Source organism: Boleophthalmus pectinirostris, unplaced genomic scaffold (assembly GCF_026225935.1).
Source record: "Boleophthalmus pectinirostris isolate CB_2022bp ecotype Guang Dong unplaced genomic scaffold, ASM2622593v1 HiC_scaffold_22, whole genome shotgun sequence".
NCBI classification, from domain to species: domain Eukaryota; kingdom Metazoa; phylum Chordata; class Actinopteri; order Gobiiformes; family Gobiidae; genus Boleophthalmus; species Boleophthalmus pectinirostris.
In genome coordinates, this window is record NW_026571190.1 from 487,769 (window position 1) to 509,607 (window position 21,839).

Below are 21,839 nucleotides of genomic sequence, written 5' to 3' on the forward strand. Positions count from 1 at the left end.
TGTCCCATTTATTTGTTGTTTTGGTTCAGTCAGAAAGCAAAATGAGTCTCTCATTTGTGTTGCCAGTTTCAAAGCTGAAATTCAGTTTGTTTTAAACCTAAAATGTGTCTCTCTGATCTGTACGGTCACTACCTAAACCCCAGCACTGCAGCCTCTGCAGCTCAGTGTATGTGTCCATATACTGACAATGAGGAGAACTTGTATGTGTCCTCAATCTGCAGATTAAAGCCCAGGTTCAGTTGTGTTCAGTTCAAACTGTAAGACTGCAGGCATCATATAGTTTCTTTAAATAAAAGTATAGAACGGAGGATTTGGGTTGGTAATTGTTTGGACTCTTAGATAATTTTAGAAAGAAATAAAATATTGTCCTTAAACCAAGACATATTTCACAATAATCTGAATAAAAATCCTTACCGTTGGAAAAGAAGTCATCACCAGACAAAGCATCAAAGCCAGCACTGTGGTCTCCATGTCTGTGAACTAAAGCACAAAGAAGAATGTAAAACAACATATCTGGGTTATAGGGTAAACTTGCTGCCGTTACCTCAGGTCGAGTCGGGTCTCTGTCTGCAGGTCAGTGCAGCTCCGCTCTTAAATACTTGAACTGTTCCTGTTGTCAGCATTTCCTTATTTGTTGAACAGGAACAAAGAATGACATCGTTGTTTTCAGAGCATCAGTGTTTAATCACACCAGCCTTATTTACAATGTCCACATCACAAACATCAGCCTTACATTTTAAGAGCTTATTTATATGGAGCTTAACATTGTAAAATCTTTCTCCACAGACATTTTCAAAAAGAACACAATGAACACAACACAAATAGCAAATGAAAGTACAGACACTTCTGGTGTAACTAACGGGCCTGTCCCACCGGCACGAGGCCTTGGGGGAGACCCAGGACACACCGGAGGAACTCTGGCTGTTTCATAATTCCCAGGATCCTTGGCTTTTGAACCACGTCGGAGAGATCCACGTCACGTCATCATAAGTGATGTTCTAATTCCCCCCAGAGCCCTCATGCCCTTCACTCTAGACTTCTCTGTTTGGCTCATTTACCCAGCATGTATCTGTGGATCCTTGGCTGCTGCAAAGAACTTGAACTTGTCCACAATGCACTGGGCTTGCATTCTCCATAAATCTGACTCTCTTTGGCCTGGACTTCGGCCTTATAATCTTCCACAGTATCTATTTCACTTAACCTTTATAATTCCGTAAGTCTTCTTAAGTCTTCACAACACGATTCAGGTCACATTTGACCCAGACCAAGAATTCCCTCATACTAAGTGTCTCAACCAAATTCTGAGCGACAGATCTGTTTAGAATGTCTAAATAGACTATTCCACGTTAATAAATATATGTAATATATAAAGTGTAATGTTTCAGACAGCTGAAAGAGATTTTTTTTTAAGTTTTAGGAGAAAAATTGAATGATAAATGAATTATGAATGATAAAGTCAAATTAATGTGACAAAAATGAGCAGATAAAAAAGGATTTGGGTTTACCTTTGTGTAATGTGTGGATGGGCTCAAATTGGCATTAGTATATTTAAGTTTTAATAAAATATTGATTATCTATTAACTGAATACTCTTTGGTTGTGCTTACACTTCTGCATATTACTTTGGCAGAGTCAGGGTCACGAACTTTTGCTTTTGCGTTTATCAGTTACAACATTCATTGCTGCAGTTGCAGCACTTTTCTTTGGAATCACTTAAGAAACTGTAAATACTGCAAATGTCACAGCACTTGTAAGATAAAAGCCTACTACAATTTACAAAAAATACATGAAACTTCAAGATTAGTGAGTGTGATTTTGTACTTGTGAAAAAACAACATAACGTTTCTAACACCTTCTACATTAAACAGGAACGAAGAGTGGCATGAGTGTCACCAGGTCATCAGTGTTTAACTCATCCTTTGTGTTCACTTATGAGATGAACCCACACTAAAGTGTTTAGGAGGATAGGTAGTGAATTCTCAAAAACATTCATGAATACTGTAGGTGTGAGCTATGATATCTTGTATGTGATTCTTAGGTATATTCACTGAAATAAAAGTTTGTTTTAGTTGCAGTGTTGTTTAAATATATGAAGTCTGAGCTGAATGTATCCCATCACAGTAATAGACTTAGACAAACTGTACTGATCCACAAGGGGAATTATTTAAATATAATTTAAATACACAGCGTCAGATTGTCCTGTGGTTTAGTTTGCTCAACTTTCGTTCTCGAGCCCAAAGATTGTCTTACAGTCTGTCATTAATTACACACACATTGTTAATATGTTTATTCTTCTTTATTCATAGAAACATTGTACAGCTCAGAACAATTACATTTGCATTAGTCTTATTTCAATTCAATCTTATTTCCCTAATTCCTCATTTCAACAGGTTCAGTACTTCAGGCTAGTTGAAGTTGAAGTTTTGGTTTCGTTGCCTTGCAGTTGAGATTGTGTACCACCACCAAATCTTGTAGGAGTTTGCAGAACTGGACAGTACTGGTCTCCTGTCGATTTGAGCTCCCTGGTGCCACTGCGCATGCACACAACCCCCAAGCGCTGTTAAGAGTTTAAATCCCGTTGATTTGAGCTTCTGAGGCTGAAGTGGAGTAACAAGTCACATTTTTAAAGTGTATTGGTTTCATTGTATGTTTTGACCAGTTAAGCAACGACGTGTGTGTGTGTTAGATTCACAGCAGAAAACCTACGTTAGGTGATTGAATAGTTTGGATTTAATATTTTATTGTTATAATTTTCAATACATCATATTATATTTTGTTTCCATGTGTAGAAAATGTTGTAACTTTGTTTAGAAAGGCACTGCATAAATAAAATATCACTATATTATCATAGAAATTCACACTGTTGACGATGATATTTATTTAATATAAAGATTTCAGTGTTTCCAGTCATTTCTTTCTCTAGTGGGAGTTTTATTCGATGGCTAAATTGTCCTGTCGATATGTTCTACCTTTAGTTGGAGCCCTATTTGAGCAGAACATGACTGTCCAGATGAACTACCTTCACATATTCATAAATTAAATGAGTTGAAATTGACATAACTGAGGTATAAAGTTTGATCACCGTGTTCAAATGACATCAAACCCGCGTCTCTAATCCAAAGAAATATGTTGTAAAACTGGGGTGAGGCTTTATTGGATCTATACAACTGTGCACGGAAAAACGTAAAGTAGCTTATTTCGACGGGGGGTAGCATGAATCGATATACGTCACTGTCAATTTAGGCTGCAGGTAGCTCATTTCGGCAGAAGACTGGCTTACTTTCATTACGCACAGTAATGATAATGCAATTATTTCATGATTCCACTGCACCATCACCATGAAGTATACAATAAAAGTGAAATAATAAATAATTGTTAGGTTGGATGGCAGCTTTAAATGATTTGATGTCATACTTAATTATTCTTTTAATTGTGTATTTTTTCATATTGTCTTATGTGAAGGCTGGTGTGTATGGAAGTATAGATGTGCCAGAAGTTTTGAATTAGAATATTTCATGATGAATGAAACAACTCAAATAAAAAATAAAATGGAAAATGGGAGTAATTGAAAAAAAAAAACAAACAAACAAACAAAACAAAAAAAACATGTGATAGTTGGGTATAATTTTACATTACTTTTACTCAATCCCGGTCAGTGCGGGCCCGTCCCGACACTCAGTACTGGTTCCTTCCTGGTTTAGTCCTAGTTTAGTCCTGTTTTAGTCCTGTTTTAGTCCAGCTTTAGTCCAGGTTCAGTCCTGGGATCAGTCCGTATGCGGTGCAAAAGTCTGGCATCGCAGTTTAAGTCACGGAAACGGGCTCCAAATAGCCTAGTAGAAAACATTAACATTCATTCTTTTTGTTAGACTGAAATGACTATACCCAAAATTTCTAAAAACACTTGATTTCGTAACTGAGGCCTCAGTAAAACTGAAGATGCTATGAAAACATAAACCAGTAAACCGTAAGTAACACAGTCATTTAAAAAAATATATTTACCACTTGGTTGTTCATGGTGTGTGAGAATGTTGAATGTCTTCTGCTTTTTGGCCTCTATGAGCACGGCGCCCCCTGGTGTTGGCAAGTTCCCATAGTAACAGAATGAGCGGTGAACTTTGACCTGAATGTTTTTGATCTGAATTTCTCAACTTGAATTTTCTTTTCGCTGAATTTGGCAACTTGAGTTTTTTTTTTGTTTTTTGTTTTTTTCGCAACTTGAATTTTGTCAGTCTGATTTATAGATGCTGAAAAATGAAAAATCATACCCACCTATCACATGTTAATGCTTTCTTTCCCCAATTAGTTCCATTTCAACTATTTTTTATTCAGGTTATTTTATTCATCATGAAATATTCTCATTCAAAACTACTGACACATCTATACATCCATAGGTGTGGTTCAACACTGATGCTCTGACAACAATGATGTAATGTTTTGTCACTGTTAGAAGGAAATACTTTCCCAATAGATCAATAAAAACAGGAACAGTTTAACTATTTAAGAGCAGAACTGTACTGACCTGCAGACAGAGACCAGACTGGACCTGAGGTAAGGGCATCAAGTTTACTCTATAACTCTGTGTTGTTTTACATTCTTCTTTCTGCTTTAGTTCACAGACATGGAGACCACAGTGCTGGCTTTGACGCTTTGTCAGGTGATTCCGTCTTTTGCAATGATGGTATGAGTTTAATGATTCAAATTCTTAAGATATTTGTGTTGGTTTAAGGATAATATTTTATTTCTTTCTGAAATTACCTAGGAGTCCATACAGTCAATTCCGCTGAGTATGATGGAGAATTCAATTGACGACATGTACGACGGCTGCAAGGAGTCAATGGCTGAAGTCGTCAAGAACGTTTACTTCCCCAGAGAGAACAACATTGACCCATTTAAAAATGCTTGGAAGGTTGCAGGCCCCTTTGCAAAAAAAAAGTATGAAAAACGTCCGGACAAATCATTAACCCTAGAACAAGTCCAAGCAGTCTATGTTTACTCACAAGAATTTCCCAATGTTTATGGTCCGTTTAATGCAATGGTCAAAGAAGGTAAAGCTAAATACGCCACTAAGGACTTCCCATACCACGCTTTACACTTTTGGATCACTTCTGCCCTTCAGGTCATTAATGCTGACAATAACAAGCCATGTCAAACCACCTACAGGAGAACCAACAACAAATATACAGGTGAAGTCAACCAACAAATGCGCTTTGGTTATTTTGCATCCTCTAGTACAGATCCAGATCAGATCACTTTTGGAAGAGAGACCTGCTTTTACACTGAGACCTGTTTTGGTGCAAACATCAAAAGCTACTCAAGATTGGATGAGGATGAAGTGCTGATTCCCCCTTACGAGACGTTCAAAATAATAGAAATAGCTGAGGGCTCTTACAAAGAAATGAAAGATTGTAAAAAAGTCTTTGTCCTAAAGAGTACTGGAAAGTTGAGCAATCTCAACTGCAAGGCAACTGAACCAAAACTAACTTCAACTAGCCTGAAGTACTGAAGTTGTTGAAATCAGGCATTAGGGAAATTAGGCTGAATTGAAATTAGGCAATAAGACTAATGCAAATGTAATTGTTCTGAGCTGTACAATGTTTCTATGAATAAAGAAGAATAAACATGTTAACAGTGTGTGTGTAATTAATGACAGACTGTAAGACAATCTTTGGGCTAGAGAATGAAAGTTGAGCAAACTAAACCACAGGACAATCTGGCACTGTGTATTACTGTCAGGGGATACAGCCATGTCTCCCCCCTTGAACTGCCACCTTATCGTGGTGGGGGAGTTTGCGTATGATCCTAGGAGCTATGTTGCCCGGGGCATTATGCCCCTGGTAGGGTCTCCCATGGCACACAGGTCCTAGGTGACAGGTCAGACTAAGTGCAGTTCACAAATCCCTATGAACAGTACAATAAAAAGGACCGTGAGCTCCCCCAGTATGGCGCAACCAGGGCCCCACCCTGGAGCCAGGCCTGGGGTTGGGGCTCCAAAGCGAGCGCCTGGTGGCCAGGCTCACCTCCACACAGAGCTTGGGCTCTGGTACCCATCTTCTTGAGACTGGTTGGACCCTCCATTTTTCTGGTGTTGCCTGCGGGGAGCGGCGGTGGGCTGGTGTGGGCCTGCTCATTGCCCCACAGCTCAGCCACCACGTGTTGGAGTTTACCCCAGTGAACGAGAGGGTCACGTCCCTGTGCCTTTGGGTCAGGGACAGGTCTCTCACTGTGGTTTCGGCCTACGGGCCAAACAGCAGTGCAGAGTACCCGGTCTTCTTGGAGTCCCTGGGAGGGGTACTGGACAGTGCACCGACTGGGGACTCCGTAGTTCTACTGGGGGACTTCAACGCCCATGTGGGCAATGACAGTGACACTTGGAGAGGTTTGATCGGGAGGAACGACCTCCCTGATCTGAACCCAGTGGTGTTCTGTTATTGGACTTCTGTCCTAGTCACAGTTTGTCCATAACAAACACCATGCTCAAGCACAAGGGTGTCCATCAGTGCACGTGGCACCAGGATACTCTAGGCCGGACGCCGATGATCGACTTTGTAGTCGTGTCATCTGTCAAGGCTACTAAAAGGCTACGAAAAATTTGGATGTGGATAAAAAATGTCCCAACAACTTTGTCGTAGAGCCACAAAATTTGATTCACACATTTGTCATGTGAAGACAAACAAAACATCTTATGCCCTCTGACAAACCAGAAGATGGATTAAAATGTTCTACATGCTGAGTCAGTATTTTTTGCTGATGTTGCATATTTGGAAATGTCAGATGTGCAATGGTACTACAGCTAGAAAGCCATTTTTGCATGAGATGACTAGAAGGTGCAGAAAAAGCTTCACGCTGCTTATAATAATTGGCCATTACTAGATGTTCATCTTGGAAAGGGGGTATTACATTAATTATTAACACATAGCATATTTAGATCTCCATGTTCCTTTTTATTGTTTTGAAATGCTATTAACCGAAAACAGCATAAAAACATGTGTAAATAGATTCAGTTTTGCTAACAGTTTCCCTTCCGAGCGTTGTCTTTTGTATTCTGCTTTTGTATATTTATGGAAAATAAGCGTGCAGGAGCACGGGTGGAGTCGGCTTGTGGGCTGAGCTTACAATGAGGAGGGTTCAAATAGTCCAGGAGAGAATGCAAGATTACTCAAGCATGCATGGATGACACATGAAACCTGTTCAGGTGTGGTTTTAAATATTATAACACGGTAGAAAGTTCTAAAAAGTTTATTTTGTAATAATTGAGCGTAATCATTAGGTTGAGTTCAAATTGAACTGTGTAGTTGGATTTTAACACACATGCATTTTTGAGCAGTTCTTTTGGGGTGCACTCATACTAGGACTTTAGGAACGTGCCGTCCAAGCATGATTGCCCGGGGTTCTATGACCGCACTCACACGTGCACAACCGAACCAGGCCAGAGCCCGACGCTGTCACACAGCGCTGTTTGTTTACATGTTGTTTACACACACACACAGACAGACAAACACACACATACACACACACACACACACACACAAACACACACACAGACACACACACACACACACACACACACACACAGAGAGACAGACACACATATACACACACACAGACAGACAGACACTCACACACACACAGACAGACACTCACACACACACAGACACGCGCACACACACACACACGCACGCTCACACACACGCACACACAGACACACACACACGCACACACACACACACACACACACACACACACACACGTACACACAGACACACACGCACACAAACACACACACACACGCACACACACACACGCACACACAGACACACACACACACACGGCTTGTATTATAAACTACAGGAGAAGTTTCAAATTGATATCTCTAAATTTAAGATTTTGTCCTATTCAACTACAGTGTCTCGCCTTAAATTTAGAAGTATCATTTGGAAACTTCTTCTGCTGTTTACTCAAATAAATGCAAGCACAATGTATTACACGTTTTCCATCAGTTCATGCTTTCATAGAGAACAGCTAAAGTAAACATATTTTAAAACATAACAAAGCTGTTTTCATTTGCATATTATGGAATTCTGGAATGGTCTCTATGGCGATCGATCAAAGGTGTAGAATACTTTGTTATGTAACCTCGATGACACGTAAAGTACGTTGTCTCTATAAGCCTATGTATGCTCCACTTCTTCAGTTCATTTCCAGGTAGACGAAGCAGAGGACAGACGTACTTTTTGTCAGGGAGACACAACTCAACAAACAAGGCTTAAAATCTGCTAGTTTTCTTCTACAGTCACATACGCAAGGTACTACTACACCAGGATTTTCATGTGTTTTGACAAAAAAAAATTTCGTTTGCAGTTGTTTGCGAAAGATGTTTGTTTTTTCATGTGAATCCTGGTTTGTGAAGTGGTTGCAAGTTACTAGATAAGTTTCAAACATCAGCTGACGCCAGTACACTTCAAAACCAGACTTTCACCTGCCTGTGGGTGCACTTGTGTGAGGGGGAAAAACTAATTTACTGCGCTGTCATTGCTTGTGCAGGTAGCCAACCCCAAAATCTGGAAATGGGTTCGACCTGTTCATTACAAGGGAACTGTTGTACCAACTGTTGTTCGAACAACAGTTCGTACAACAGTTGGAACAACAGTTCGTGGTTTGCAACGGACGAAGAGGATCTGGAGACGGCTCCATGGGTTTCAGAGGACGAGACGAATTTGAGACCTTCAAATTTGGACCCCAATAGTCAAATGGCAATTACCAGGATTAAGAAGTCAATACCACTACAGTATGAATACATAAAATGTATAGGCTACGGAGCCTTCGGTCAAGTGGTGGAGTGTCAAAACAGAGACACTCAGGAAGCTGTGGTGGTTAAACTTCCCTTCAAAGTGCGAGACACTAGGTCGGAGGTAAGCCCGAGTTTGAATATTATTTAAAGTGTACATGACAGGATATATTATATTTCATGATTACTGTATTTTTATGGACTATAAGACGCTCCGAAGTATAAGTTGCACCAGCCAAAAAATGTGTAATGAAGATTAAAAAAACATAAAAGTCACACTTTTTGGGGGACATTAGTTTTATAGAATCAGAGACAAGGAACCAACATTTCACCTTGAAAGTCAAGTTCTAGTAAAAATAATAGAACAGAGAACAGTTCTTCAGATAACTCTCGCATAAACAACAGAAAAAGTTGACCAAACTCTCCATCTCACTCCAAATCACTAAATCCGTTCAATTCTTCATCCTCTGTGTCACTTCTGAGCAACTCCGTGACCTATATAGAATTGTTCCGGCCTGCCTGAATCCTGACAGGATGGTTTCGGTTCTCACTGAAGTCACTTAAACTGGTACAGAAGTAATGGTGCGATGGACTGACCAGATCCCACACAGGACAGCGGCTCTTTCTGCAGGAGACATGTGCAGTAGAGCCAAGAGACAGTGGTACCGGAGTAATAGTAGCAGCAGACAAGCCTAGAGCGCCCTCTCGAGGCTGTCAGTGTGAAAATTTTAACATATAAGTCACACCGGAGCATAAGTCGCAGGAAACACCCAAACCATGAAAAAAAAGTGCAACTTATAGTCCAAAAAATACAGTACTTGTTTTGGTGGGATAGTACATGTTATAAATATTTATTATAGTTTTGTGTGGTAGGAAGAAAAGTACAGAAATACTTAAAGGTTTTCTTACCATTATGCTTGATGGGGAACAGTTCTACAGTTTCCTGTGTGTTTGTCATACGTGTTCATGTCCAACTAGGAAATAAAACAATAAACCTGACCAAAATGAAAACAGAAATACTAAAAAAATGAATAATTGAAGAAAACTAGTAAAGAATGTTAGTATAAATGTAAAATTGTAACATGTAACTACTATTCTGTGCAGGTCCATATAATGCGCCGCCTGATGGAGCAGGGGGCGGACCAGAGGAACATAGTGAAGTTCTTCGGGTCTTTTAAAACTAATTTCGGCAAAGGCATGATCCTTGAAAAGCTGGACATGACTTTAGATGACTTTTGGTGGATTCATCGCCCTTTGCCCCTCTCGGATATTCGCACCATTATCCAACAGGTAAAACAGTGCAAAGTGTTTTTGTCTAAGTACACACAAAATGTTCAAATGACTTTACAGGTTTTATACCGATTTAAGTTATACATGTTGTGATGTAATATACTACCAGTCAAAAGTTTGTACACAGACTTTTCTCATTCGGGACTCCCTTGGCGTTTCCCTTGGCGTTTCCCTTGGCGTTTCCCTTGACGTTTCCCTTGGTGAGACTAGTGTTCCATGTCCCAAAACCCTACACTTAACCAAATGAACCGTTCTAACCCTAATTCTAACCCTAACCTTAACTTACTTTAGCTAAAAAACAAAAACATGAGAAAAAAATGTATATGGGATTAAGTCATAAAGAAAAAAAGTATATAAGTAAATAGGATAAGACTAGGGATGTAACAATAACCGAAACATCGTGATGTTGTGATGTCGTATCGTCAAAGTTCTCTCAATAATATCGTGGACCATCACAATATATCGAATTACAAGTCTATTTGCGTATATTAAGAGTTTTGGTGCAGCCATAGCTAAAAAAAAAAAAAAGACAGCGGGAACTGCATAGACCATGATCCTTTGCTCCATTTCAGTGTAGACTACAAGAAGAAATAACAGTTCTAAACACTTTTAAGTCTTAGTTCTTTGGATTAAGTCTTTAAGTTTTAGCTGTTTAGCCTCCACAAATATCGCAGTAAATATCGTACCGTGAGATGTACATCGTGAAAATATCGTACCGAGAGATTTGGATATTGTTACATCCGTAATCGAGAGCTTTCCCACGATATCGCAATAAATATCGTACCGTGAGGTTCATACCGTGACGATATCGTATGGTGAGACTTGGATATTGTTACACCCCTATATAAGACTGCAAATATATAAGACTATATTTGTATTATATTTTAGATTTAGATGCCTCAAAGTATAGTAAACTTTTGACTGGTGGTGTTTAGCAATATAAAGTCGTGGTAAAATGTCATAAAAAGATCATAGTGGTGGCTCAGAAGTCACGCCCAAATCCGTACTGGTTCTACAAGTATTTCCCATTCATTTCACCTTGAGGTTATTATTATTTTTTAAATTATTATACTTGTTGATTTGTCTATTGTATGTTTAATTTCGCTGTTCAGCACTCTGGTAAGCTTTGGCTGTTTTAAATGTGCTATGCAAATAAATTTGATTTGAAATGATTTTCCTATAGAATAAAAAAAAAAAAAAAAAAAAAAAAACAGATTTAAAATAACAATATACTAGTATGGTCTTGGTCTTGTCATCATTAGTTAGCTGATTAGCTCAGATTACTTTTACCCTTTTACCAGATTAAAGTCTACAGGAAAAATGAATGGGAAATTAAAGATAATGATAAATAAATCACAAACTTTTAATCTAATTGTTTCTGTTGTAACATTGTGCAGGTGGCTACAGCTTTGGAGGCGCTGAAGGAGATGTCCTTAATCCACGGGGATCTTCACATGGAAAATATAATGATCTGTGATCATACCCAGAGGCCTTTGACTCTCAAAGTCATTGACTTTGGCTGGGCCATGTCCACAGCCGAGGTCACAGCAGACTCGCACGTCCCCTGCATCAGGTAAGATATGGGATTCCTGTTTATGTGATGAAGGGGAGACACTGCAGGCACACACATATGCACATGGTTTATTATTTCATTTAAGTTGCTTTCATAGATTTATATAGGACTTTGTAACATCAGTTTTACCTAAATGTACGGCTGTATGTTGCACATACACCAAACTTTCTAATATAGTATTTTTGTATATATATATATATATATATTTTTTTTTGTATCTAATCTGACAACAAAATAGAAAAAAAAAAATCTGGCTATCTCTGCCCATTTACAGATTGACATGTCCCAAATATGTGCAACGTTGGCTTTTTACACATAAAATGCCTTATTTATAAATGTTTTTTTTTGTACTACAGAAAAGGTTTCCAAATGACATCTCCAAATTTCAGATTATTTTCCTGATCGCCTGCAGTGTCTTGCCTTAATAACATCGATCTTGTACATTTTAAGTTCATGTCATGTCTTTGTTCTTCCCTCAGGGCTCCAGAAGTGATTCTGGGGATGCACTGCAATGAAGCTGTGGATGTGTGGAGCCTGGGAAAACTGTTTGCCCTAATGTTGATACAGCAGAATATATTCCCTGCCAGAAATAAATATCAAATAGTAAGTCACCATCCATCAGTCGATATAGAGGTGGGAGGTACTAACAGAAATTAATAACTTGATTTTTGCATTATCTTCATAACAATATTCAGACAATATTTTAAAGAGGGGATATTCCACTAATATGAGGTATTAACTGCTAACAGGTAACATGTTTAGATCACCATGTTCCCCTTTACTGTTTTGGATATGCTCAGGTTTGTGAAGTTGTAGTGTTTTGTAGCCTGATTCATCAGCCGGTTTCACTTCGTGGAAACCGTCTGGCCTCATAGCGTTAGAATTTGTTTGCTCGTTGGTAGGCGGGTACTTTTTTATTCAACCAATCGCTGCTATTTGGTCGTGACGTATGTAATGCTCCGATAACGGGGCTAACTGGTAGATTAAGTTTTTCCCAGATCCCGTAGGAAGAAGGGCAATAACATCTTTCCCCTTGATAAAATTCACCAAACATTCTCTTTGCTCCGGCTTTAAATCCTCGATCTCGGGAATCGTTGCCAACACAGGATGTATGGCTCTTCTCTGATTGGCTGGTGCCCGAACTCACATAGTGCCTGGAAGAGAGATCACTAAACTACTCAAACATGCATGGATGACATTTAAAACCTCTTTGGGCATGTTTTTGATGAGGGAATGTTATAACATGGTAAAAAGCTCCAAAAAGTCGATTTTTCATGATACCCCCTCTTTAACAATGCATTTTGCTTATCAAATTTTTTTATATACACGTCCCACCTCTATGTAAACAGTAAATCATTTTAATAAGCCTTATCTAACATGTGTTTCTCTTATAAAGATGAAGGTTATAGTGCACCTCTTCGGCACACCATCTGCCTCCTTCCTCGACACAGGAACTGAGACATGTGTGTACTTTAAACGCATTGGTCAAAATTGGATATTTGAAGTGAGTATTATCTTGTTGGATTAAAAAATATAATTACATCATCTTATATGCCAAATACACTACCAGTCCCAAGATTGGCCCATTTAAAAAAATATATAGAAGAAACATAAATGAAAAAATGTGTCCAAACTTTTGACAGGTATTGTATATTATTAAAATGTGTGATTTTAACTTTCAAAATCTTTTTAGGCACGCCGGTCTGCCTCGCTTTCATCGGAATGTACTGACAAGTACAATTCACTTCGTCATGTGATAGAGGTAAGCGATAGAGCAAAATTGAAACACGGATGTTAAACGTGAAAATGCGAATACTAATCTATCGATGACTTGTTTCTAGGGCGAGTTCAACTTGTCGAGCCTGGAGGACGACAGAGACATGGAAGCAGCCACATTGTTGCTCGGCAGGATGCTGGAAGCTGACCATGACAAAAGAATTACACCGTCTGAAATCCTCCAGCATCCATTTATCCGTGATGAACTGTAAGCCTGTAAAGTCAGCTTTTACTTTATAATAACTACTAGGGATGTAACGATATCCAAACCTCTCCATATGATATTCTCACAATATGCTTCTCACGATAACTGAAATATCGTGATATCGTATCATCAAAGTTCTCACAATAATATCGTGGACCATCAAAAATATATCAAATTACAAGTCTCTTTGCTCAAATTTAGAGTTATGGTGCAGAAAAAGCTAAAAAGAGACAGAGGGAACTACATAGACCATGATCCTTTGCTCCATTTCAGTTTAGACAAGAAGAAGAAATAAGTTAACATTTCTAAGCACTTTTAAGTTTTAGTTCTTTGGATTAAGTGTTGTCAAGGCAATTTAAGAGGAAAAAGGAGAATATTTACAGTTTTGTTAGCTCCACAAAATATCACAATAAATATCGTATCGTGAGATGTACACTGTGAAAATATTGTACCAAGAAATTTGGATATTTTTACATCCTTAATTGTGAGCTTTCCCACGGTATCGCAATAAATATCGTACCGTGAGGTTCATGCCGTGACGATATCGTATCGTGAGATTTGGGTATCGTTACACCCCTACTGTACGATATTTATTGCGATATTTTCCTCTCATTTAAGAGTGCATCATAACAGTTATTTCAGCATGTTGATTGGACTGAAACAGAGCAAAGGATCATGGTCTATGTAGTTCTTTAGCTGCTGCTGCTGAACCAAAACAATGAATTCAAGCATAGACACTTGAGATTCGATATATTGCGACGACTCACAATATTATTGTGAGACTTTTGATGATACGATATCACGATATTTCAGTTACTGTTACATCCCTAATAACTGCACCTTAATTAGTCTTAATATAGAATGAACAAAGAGCATAATATGACAGATTAGACTTTTTTTTTGAAGATTTTACTCAAATTCTTGCCATTTTTTTTTTCTATTTACTGTATATATTTTGTAATTTTACTTCCTGGTCAGACACAGGAAGCTAATATGACACAAACTATAACATAAACAAAGGCTAAAACTGAGTAAATTACATAATAATTACGATGGCAACACTTTCATTTAGCAAGATGAAGGTTTTCTCGACTTGACTTTACACAATATTAGTCGGTACATTTGATAACATGAGCTGTTTTTTTGTCATTACAGTGAGAATCCTTCAGTGAGACAACTTTACATCCCCACAGAGGACCAGGAGGATGAACGGTAAGAAAAATCTGCGTAGAATGATAACAAAAAAAAAAGACTAAAACATTTTAGGTTTATGTAACTGTCTTTTTTCTTTCACAGTGACATATTCAACAAGCCACTGACCCGTGAGGAGATCAGTGCAGTTCTCCCGGAAGGCTTCAAAGTCATCAAAATGCTGGGGAGTGGCAGGTTTGGTCAGGTGTTCAATTGCAGACGAGTGGACACCGGGAAGAGTGTGACAATCAAGCTGCCATATTCACACAACAAGACTCAGCGTGAGGTAAGTGTGACACCAAACTTTAGACTTTACATTTAAATAGTTGGGAATAATAGTGTCAATGGTCACAGTTATCCTGCCACTAAAAACAGCCTTACCCACACCACAAAGCACCTGAAGCAAATGTATTATAACACCAGACTGAAATGTCGCGTATTGAGGGACAATTTTCTCATATATCAGTCTGCCCGCAAATTGGGAACGTTCGCTTTTTTAAGCTCTATCAAACACGGAGAAGCGGAAAGCAATTGTCTAAAATGTGTGTGAGATTAGATGACATCCACAAGTTTAGGCTGCTTAAAATGTTTTTATTAATGCCAAATAAAATATTCAGCGCGTTTTTAGATTAGAAAATGGATTTAAACAACAAAATTTCAGGAACTTGCGATTTATTTAGGCCATGGTCACGTTTATGTGTCTGATTTTCAACAAGAAAGAAAAAAGAAGAAATGTTGACTATAATACTGGACACAAAATGAGCTCACGTGTTGTTGTATCTATAGACTCTTACATGTTAACACTCCACTAACCTGTTTTTTGTTTTGTTTTTCTCCAAAATCAGATCCAACTGCTGGAAACAATTGCAGAACAGAAGGCGGATCATAAAAATATAGTGACATTTATTGAAACGTTGCCAACCGGCCGTGGGGAGGCTCTAGTTTTGGAGGAGCTAAGTATGAACTTAGCTTCGTACATTAAACAACGCTCCCCACTGCCCATGAGTGACATCCGGGCCGTTATCCAGCAGGTAAGAACCGGTTAAACAAATGCAGAATCTGAGAGAGAATTTATTTGTGTTTTAATTGAACGTTACAACTTTTGCAGACGGCCACGGCTCTACAGACCCTGGAGTCCAAGGGGATAATCCATACGGGTGTTACAATGGAAAACATCTGGCTGTGTCACCGTAGCAACGAGCCAATTAAGATCAAATTGGCCGATTTTGGAGCTTTTATCGAGCAAAAGAGGACGATACCGGGCATGACGGCGCAACGTGTCCACTACAGGTAAGGTGTACTGTTACATGTGTACAGCAGAGGTGGGTAGACTATCCACAAATGGTACTTAAGTAAGAGCAACATGACAACTATTTCCTTCATTATTTGTCTCCAAAACCAAAATGAAAAAACGGTTAACAATTCATTTTTTTCAGTTTTCGATTTTGTGTTTAGATGAATAATGGAAAAAATAGGTAACTGTGACTTAAACTGCGATGCCAGATTTTGCGCTTCATACGGACTGAACCAGGACTAAAACAGGACTAAAACCGGTTTCAGTCCTGGTCTGGTCCTGGTCTCAGTCCTGGTTCTGCTCTCAGTCCGGGTCTGGTCCTGGTCTCAGTCCTAAACCAGGACTGAACCAGGACTAAACCAGGACTAAACCAGGACTGAACCAGGACTGAACCATTACTGAACCAGGAGTGTCGGGACGGGCTCGGAGTTGCGCCCGCGTACACTGTAGGGTGATTAGGACCGGGACCAGACCGGGACTCAGAAAAGGATCAGACCAGGATTGAGACCTGTTTTAGTCCTGGTCCAGTGCGGCGCAAAAGTCAAATTTATGAATTATGACTTAATGTAATTGGACAGACAATACACAGAATATGACATTTCCAAAGAAAATCATGAAAAAAATGAAAATACAAAACAAATCATATCTGAAGGTCAGTTGTAAGTAGCGCAGATTATTATTTACGCTTTTTTACAACATAAAGTTTTCCAGTTGTGTTTCAGTTGTTCACAGTGGGAAGAGTATCCATAAACTTTACCCAAATAACTTCAAACTAAATATTACTCAAGTAAAATGAGTGCTACCCACCTCTGCACAATTGGAGATAAATTATGCTTTTATTAAGTGTGAACATGCTTTTATGTGTGTTTATATTTTGCATTTGTTCCACAGAGCTCCAGAAATCATCCTTGGACTCCCGTTCGATGAGGCCATAGACATCTGGTCTCTGGGCACCATGTCGGTCACTTTGCTCACTGGGTGTGATTTGTTTCCCGACCGAACAGAATTTGAGACTGTAAGTACACTGTTGTTCTGAAGAAAACGTTCACACAGTCTTAAAAATCCAAACATTTAACCATGTTTTTTATCTTTTGTTTCTTTAGCTGACGACTATAGTCAAAATATTCGGTCAACCTCCTGACTACATCCTCAGTGAAGCGATCAACACCCATGAGTATTTCAATGCTGATGGGGCCAGCTGGAAGATAAAGGTAAACAGGTTTTTATTTCACCAATTAATTTAAAGTCATCATGGTAATTCACCCAGATTTTCTTTTGGATTAGACCGCACAGGAGTTTGAAGAGTCTTCTCAGCTGCCTCAGAATACGATCAAGACCCACGAAACAGACGCCTTTGACTCTTTGGATGAAGTAATTCAGGTATAATTTAACTTTAGGTCAACATTTCTTCTGTTAAATTTGTGTTCACAGTTCTTATTTTGGAATTATCTGCTCTTTTTCAGTCCAGTGTTGCACACAGTTATGACAGCGCTGAGCTAGCTGCGTGCATTGACCTGGTGAAGGCGATGCTCACTCTGGACGGGACTCAGAGGATCACTCCTGCTCAGATCCTGGAGCATGACTTTATCAGGTGAGTAGGAAATCCCACAACAAAACTATGCCAGAATACAGTGTGCAGCAAAAGTCAAATATTAAAATAATTATGTTTGTTTTGTTGTTTGCAGTATGAGCAGAGAGGTGGAAGCGCCAGTGTCTGAGGAGCAGGTCGACGCCGTCCAGAAGCCCCTGAAGTCACCCGTTTTCATCACGGTCAAACCAGCCTCACCTGAAAACACCACAGCCTTTGTAGAAGATCCTCCAGTGAGCAAGAGGTGAGTACGCTTCTGTAGTTTTAGGGGAGATTGTTACAGTGCGTGATAGGTTTTCATGATTTCAAATTACGACTTAGTTTGGTGGGATGGTACCTGAGACAAATACTGTATGTGTTATAGTTTTACACCAGTTAAGGGTCTTAAAATGAGCGAGTCAACCAGAAGTCTAACACGGTTGTTGGCGGAGGCGGCGGAGGCGTTGGTGGCGGAGGCGGCAGTGGCAGCGGCAGCAGCAGCAGTGTGTACTGTGCCCTCTGAACCAGTCTTAAGGGAAAAACCTAAAACAATAGTGCAGTTTCTGGAGCAGGACAAGCTCCAGAGTGGCAGGTGAGCACCACTTGGGTTGGTTTTTGGAGATTTATTTTGTGTTATAACGTTGTTCCCTCATCAAAAACATGCCTGAAGTTTTATATATCTGCCATGCATGTTTGAGTAATCTAGCGATCTCGGGCTCCACCTTAAGTTTCCAAAGCCACACTGGAAAAAAACTAAATCTAGTCAAGTTACGATGACTTGAATTAAGAAAGTTTTATCATGATTTGAGTAAATTTCACTGGACATGTAAAATTACTGCCAGTGGAACAGGACTTTTTGTACTTAAAATATGAAAATACATCTTGCTACACTTAAAAACAACAACTTTTTGGACTTAAAATAAGAAACAAAATTGAATGTTGCTTGAGTTAAGAAAAAACACACTTATTCCATTGGTGGATAATTTTTCTTGTCAAGTTGAATCGAATTTAAGTCAATTTAACTTACCTAGATATAGTTTTTTTTTTTTTCCAGTGCAGTTATGATAATGTTAAAACTTGTTACATAAATTAAATCTAACACAATATATTTTGTCCACAGGATGCAAAGTAAGATGGAGGCAAGACTGGACACTGAGGAGAAGACCAAAAGGTATGAACCAATGACTTGAATAATTATAATTACAGTTGATTTGCTTGAGCTTGACACCTAAACATGTCCGTTCTTACAGCCCACAAAAGCAGAAGAAACTGTGCTGGACAGAAGAGTCTCCGATGCCCAAAACAAAGAGAAGACTACGCTGGAAGTGGAAAGTGGCTCCGATGCCCCAGGAGCAGCTCTCGGCAGGTAAGACTCACTTCACTTTAACACTGGTTTACACGAACAACAAACATCTGATCTCTGGTGTTATCAGATTATAGAAATGTCTAAATCTGATGTGAGAAATCTGATTTATTTGCCCAAAGCTGCACAAGTGTGAACAGTCGAACAGGAAGAGAAAACGAATGTGGCAAAGACAAAATTATAAGAATGAAAGAGTTCTTTTAAAATTCATTGCACTTTGTCGTCCAAATACAACAGTCTAAAAATCTTAAACTGTCCATAGGCTACGACACATGTGCCCAGGACCAGGACTAAACCAGGACTAAAACAGGACTAAAACAGGACTAAAACAGGACTAAAACAGGACTAAACCAGGACTAAAACAGGACTAAACCAGGACTAAACAGGACTAAAACAGGACTAAACAGGACTAAAACAGGACTAAACCAGGACTAAACAGGACTAAAACAGGACTAAAAAAGGACTAAACAGGACTAAACCAGGACTAAAAACAGGACTAAACAGGACTAAAACAGGACTAAACCACGACTAAAACAGGTCTAAAACAGGACTAAAAAAGAAAACAGGACTAAACCAGGACTAAAAAAGGACAAAACAGGACTAAACCAACTAAACACTAAACCAGGTCTAAACTAAAACAGAACTAAACTAAAACAGGACTAAAACTAACAGGACTAAACAGGACTAAAACAGGACTAAACAGGACTAAACCAGGACTAAACCAGGACTAAAACAGGACTAAAACAGGACTAAACAGGACTAAACAAACTAAAACAGGACTAAAACAGGACTAAACCAGGACTAAACCAGGACTAAAACAGGACTAAAACAGGACTAAAACAGGACTAAAACAGGACTAAACCAGGACTAAAAAAGGACTAAAACAGGACTAAAACAGGACTAAACCACGACTAAAACAGGTCTAAAACAGGACTAAAAAAGAACTGAAACAGGACTAAACCAGGACTAAAAAAGGACAAAAACAGGACTAAACCAGATCTAAACCAGGTCTAAACCAGGTCTAAACCAAGTCTAAACCAGAACTGAATCAGAACTGAACCAGGACTAAACCGGGTCTTATACAGGACTACAACAGGACTAAAACAGGACTAAACAAGGAGGTCTAAACCAGGACTAAACCAGGACTAAAACAGGACTAAAACAGGACTAAACCAGGACTAAAACAGAACTAAAACAGGACTAAAACAGAACTAAACCAGGACTAAACCAGGACTAAAACAGAACTAAAACAGGACTTAAACAGAACTAAAACAGGACTAAACCAGGACTAAAAAAGGACTAAAACAGGACTAAACCAGGTCTAAACCAAGTCTAATCCAGAACTGAATCAGAACTGAACCAGGACTAAACCGGGTCTAATACAGGACTACAACAGGACTAAAACAGAACTAAACAAGGAGGTCTAAACCAGGACTAAACCAGGACTAAAACAGAACTAAACCAGGACTAAACCAGGACTAAAACAGAACTAAAAGGACTAAACCAGGACTAAACCAGGACTAAAACAGAACTAAAACAGGACTAAACCAGGACTAAAACAGGACAAAATCAGAACTAAAACAGAACTAAAACAGGACTAAAACAGGACTAAACCAGGAGTAAACCAAGGCTAAACCAGGACTAAAACAGAACTAAAACAGTACTAAACCAGGACTAAAACAGAACTAAACCAGGACTAAAACAGAACAAAAACAGGACTAAACCAGGACTAAAACAGGACAAACCAGGACTAAAAGAGGACTAAAACAGGACTAAAACATTACTAAAACAGGTCTACAGCCCTGCTTATAATACATGACTTTTACATAATCTGTAACTCCAGAATCATTCAGATCACAATTATATTTTTGGTTTGACAGCAAGTTGGGTTTGCTCATATATGTTTTTTATATATTTTTAGGTTCTTCTGGCCCACCGAAGCAAAAGAAGAAGAACTGCTTCCAAAAGATCCTGTCCTGGTTCAGATGTGCCAGCTGTTTCTGCTCTAACACGGTGGAATAACTTAAGTGACGGGGCGCGAAGGGGCACTGGGGGTGCTGGGGGGCGCTGTGTAATGGGCAGATTAGGGTTAGGGTTTTGAAGTGATCACTTGGTCACTTTGTTGGATCAGACTGGGGGCTAAAAGAAAATTAAAATAGCGGGAGTGCTGTTTATTTAGGCTTGTGTTACGAGACATGGGCGTAAATAAAGGCAGAATTCAGGGCAGGGGGGATTTGCACCGATAACGCGATCCAGTCTGTAGGTGGTCACTTTGTTGAATCTCCTTAGGGGTTAAAACAAGAAAAAAATAGTGAGGGTGGAATTTATTTAGGCTTGTGTTTGGAGACATGGGCGTAAATAATGTGTTAACCCCCTGATGGGTGAAAGAAAAAGAGGGAGGAATGGAAAAAACAGCAGCAAAAAGAGACGACCCCAAGCAACCACGGCCCCCGCTCACGTCAAACAAGAACCACCATGGCGGCATGGTGGCTGAGTGGCTAGCATTCGTGCCTCACAGCAAGAAGGTTCTGGGTTCGATCCCCGGGTATCTGTGTGGAGTTCATGTTTCTCTCCGTGTCTGGATGGGTTTCCTCCGGGCGCTCCGGTTTCCCCCATCAACCCAAAACATGCAAAATAATCAATTAAATACAATTAAATACAATCAAGTCAATCATTGTTTGTCCTTAATGCCTAGTATGAAAGTGGTGTGTGAGTGATGGTGGTGGTTGGAGGGACCGATGGCGCGCTTCTGTCAGTGTGCCCCAGGGCAGCTGTGGCTACAGTAGTAGCTTACCA

At 39.3% G+C, this 21,839-nt stretch overlaps 2 protein-coding genes across 2 annotated transcripts; both read left to right on the forward strand.

Annotated features, from left to right (window-relative positions):
- The first annotated feature begins 4,527 nt into the window (after positions 1–4,527).
- On the forward strand, positions 4,528–5,634 carry LOC129410363 (NAD(P)(+)--arginine ADP-ribosyltransferase 2-like). Its single transcript, XM_055158392.1, has 3 exons — positions 4,528–4,547; positions 4,609–4,677; positions 4,759–5,634. The coding sequence occupies exons 2-3, from the start codon at positions 4,618–4,620 to the stop codon at positions 5,500–5,502; spliced, it is 804 nt and encodes a 267-aa protein (XP_055014367.1). The 5' UTR covers positions 4,528–4,547; positions 4,609–4,617; the 3' UTR covers positions 5,503–5,634.
- Positions 5,635–8,188: 2,554 nt separating this feature from the next.
- Positions 8,189–21,073, forward strand: LOC129410281 (uncharacterized). Its single transcript, XM_055157953.1, has 21 exons — positions 8,189–8,302; positions 8,541–8,908; positions 9,889–10,074; positions 11,472–11,647; positions 12,127–12,250; positions 13,044–13,151; positions 13,341–13,409; positions 13,489–13,631; positions 14,784–14,840; positions 14,925–15,105; positions 15,665–15,850; positions 15,928–16,109; positions 17,005–17,128; positions 17,217–17,324; positions 17,398–17,493; positions 17,577–17,704; positions 17,799–17,945; positions 18,066–18,272; positions 18,801–18,851; positions 18,931–19,046; positions 20,965–21,073. Exons 2-21 carry the CDS (start codon positions 8,564–8,566, stop codon positions 21,063–21,065), a joined length of 2,835 nt encoding a protein of 944 aa, XP_055013928.1. The 5' UTR covers positions 8,189–8,302; positions 8,541–8,563; the 3' UTR covers positions 21,066–21,073.
- The last annotated feature ends 766 nt before the right edge of the window (positions 21,074–21,839 follow it).

Coding starts and splice junctions, on each gene's coding strand:
- LOC129410363 (XM_055158392.1), top strand. CDS start 4,618: ATGGAGACCACAGTGCTGGCTTTGACGCTTTGTCAGGTGATTCCGTCT. Junction 4,678..4,758: donor TTCCGTCTTTTGCAATGATG/GTATGAGTTTAA, acceptor GAAATTACCTAG/GAGTCCATACAGTCAATTCC.
- LOC129410281 (XM_055157953.1), top strand. CDS start 8,564: ATGGGTTCGACCTGTTCATTACAAGGGAACTGTTGTACCAACTGTTGT. Junction 8,909..9,888: donor TGCGAGACACTAGGTCGGAG/GTAAGCCCGAGT, acceptor TATTCTGTGCAG/GTCCATATAATGCGCCGCCT. Junction 13,410..13,488: donor CACTTCGTCATGTGATAGAG/GTAAGCGATAGA, acceptor ACTTGTTTCTAG/GGCGAGTTCAACTTGTCGAG.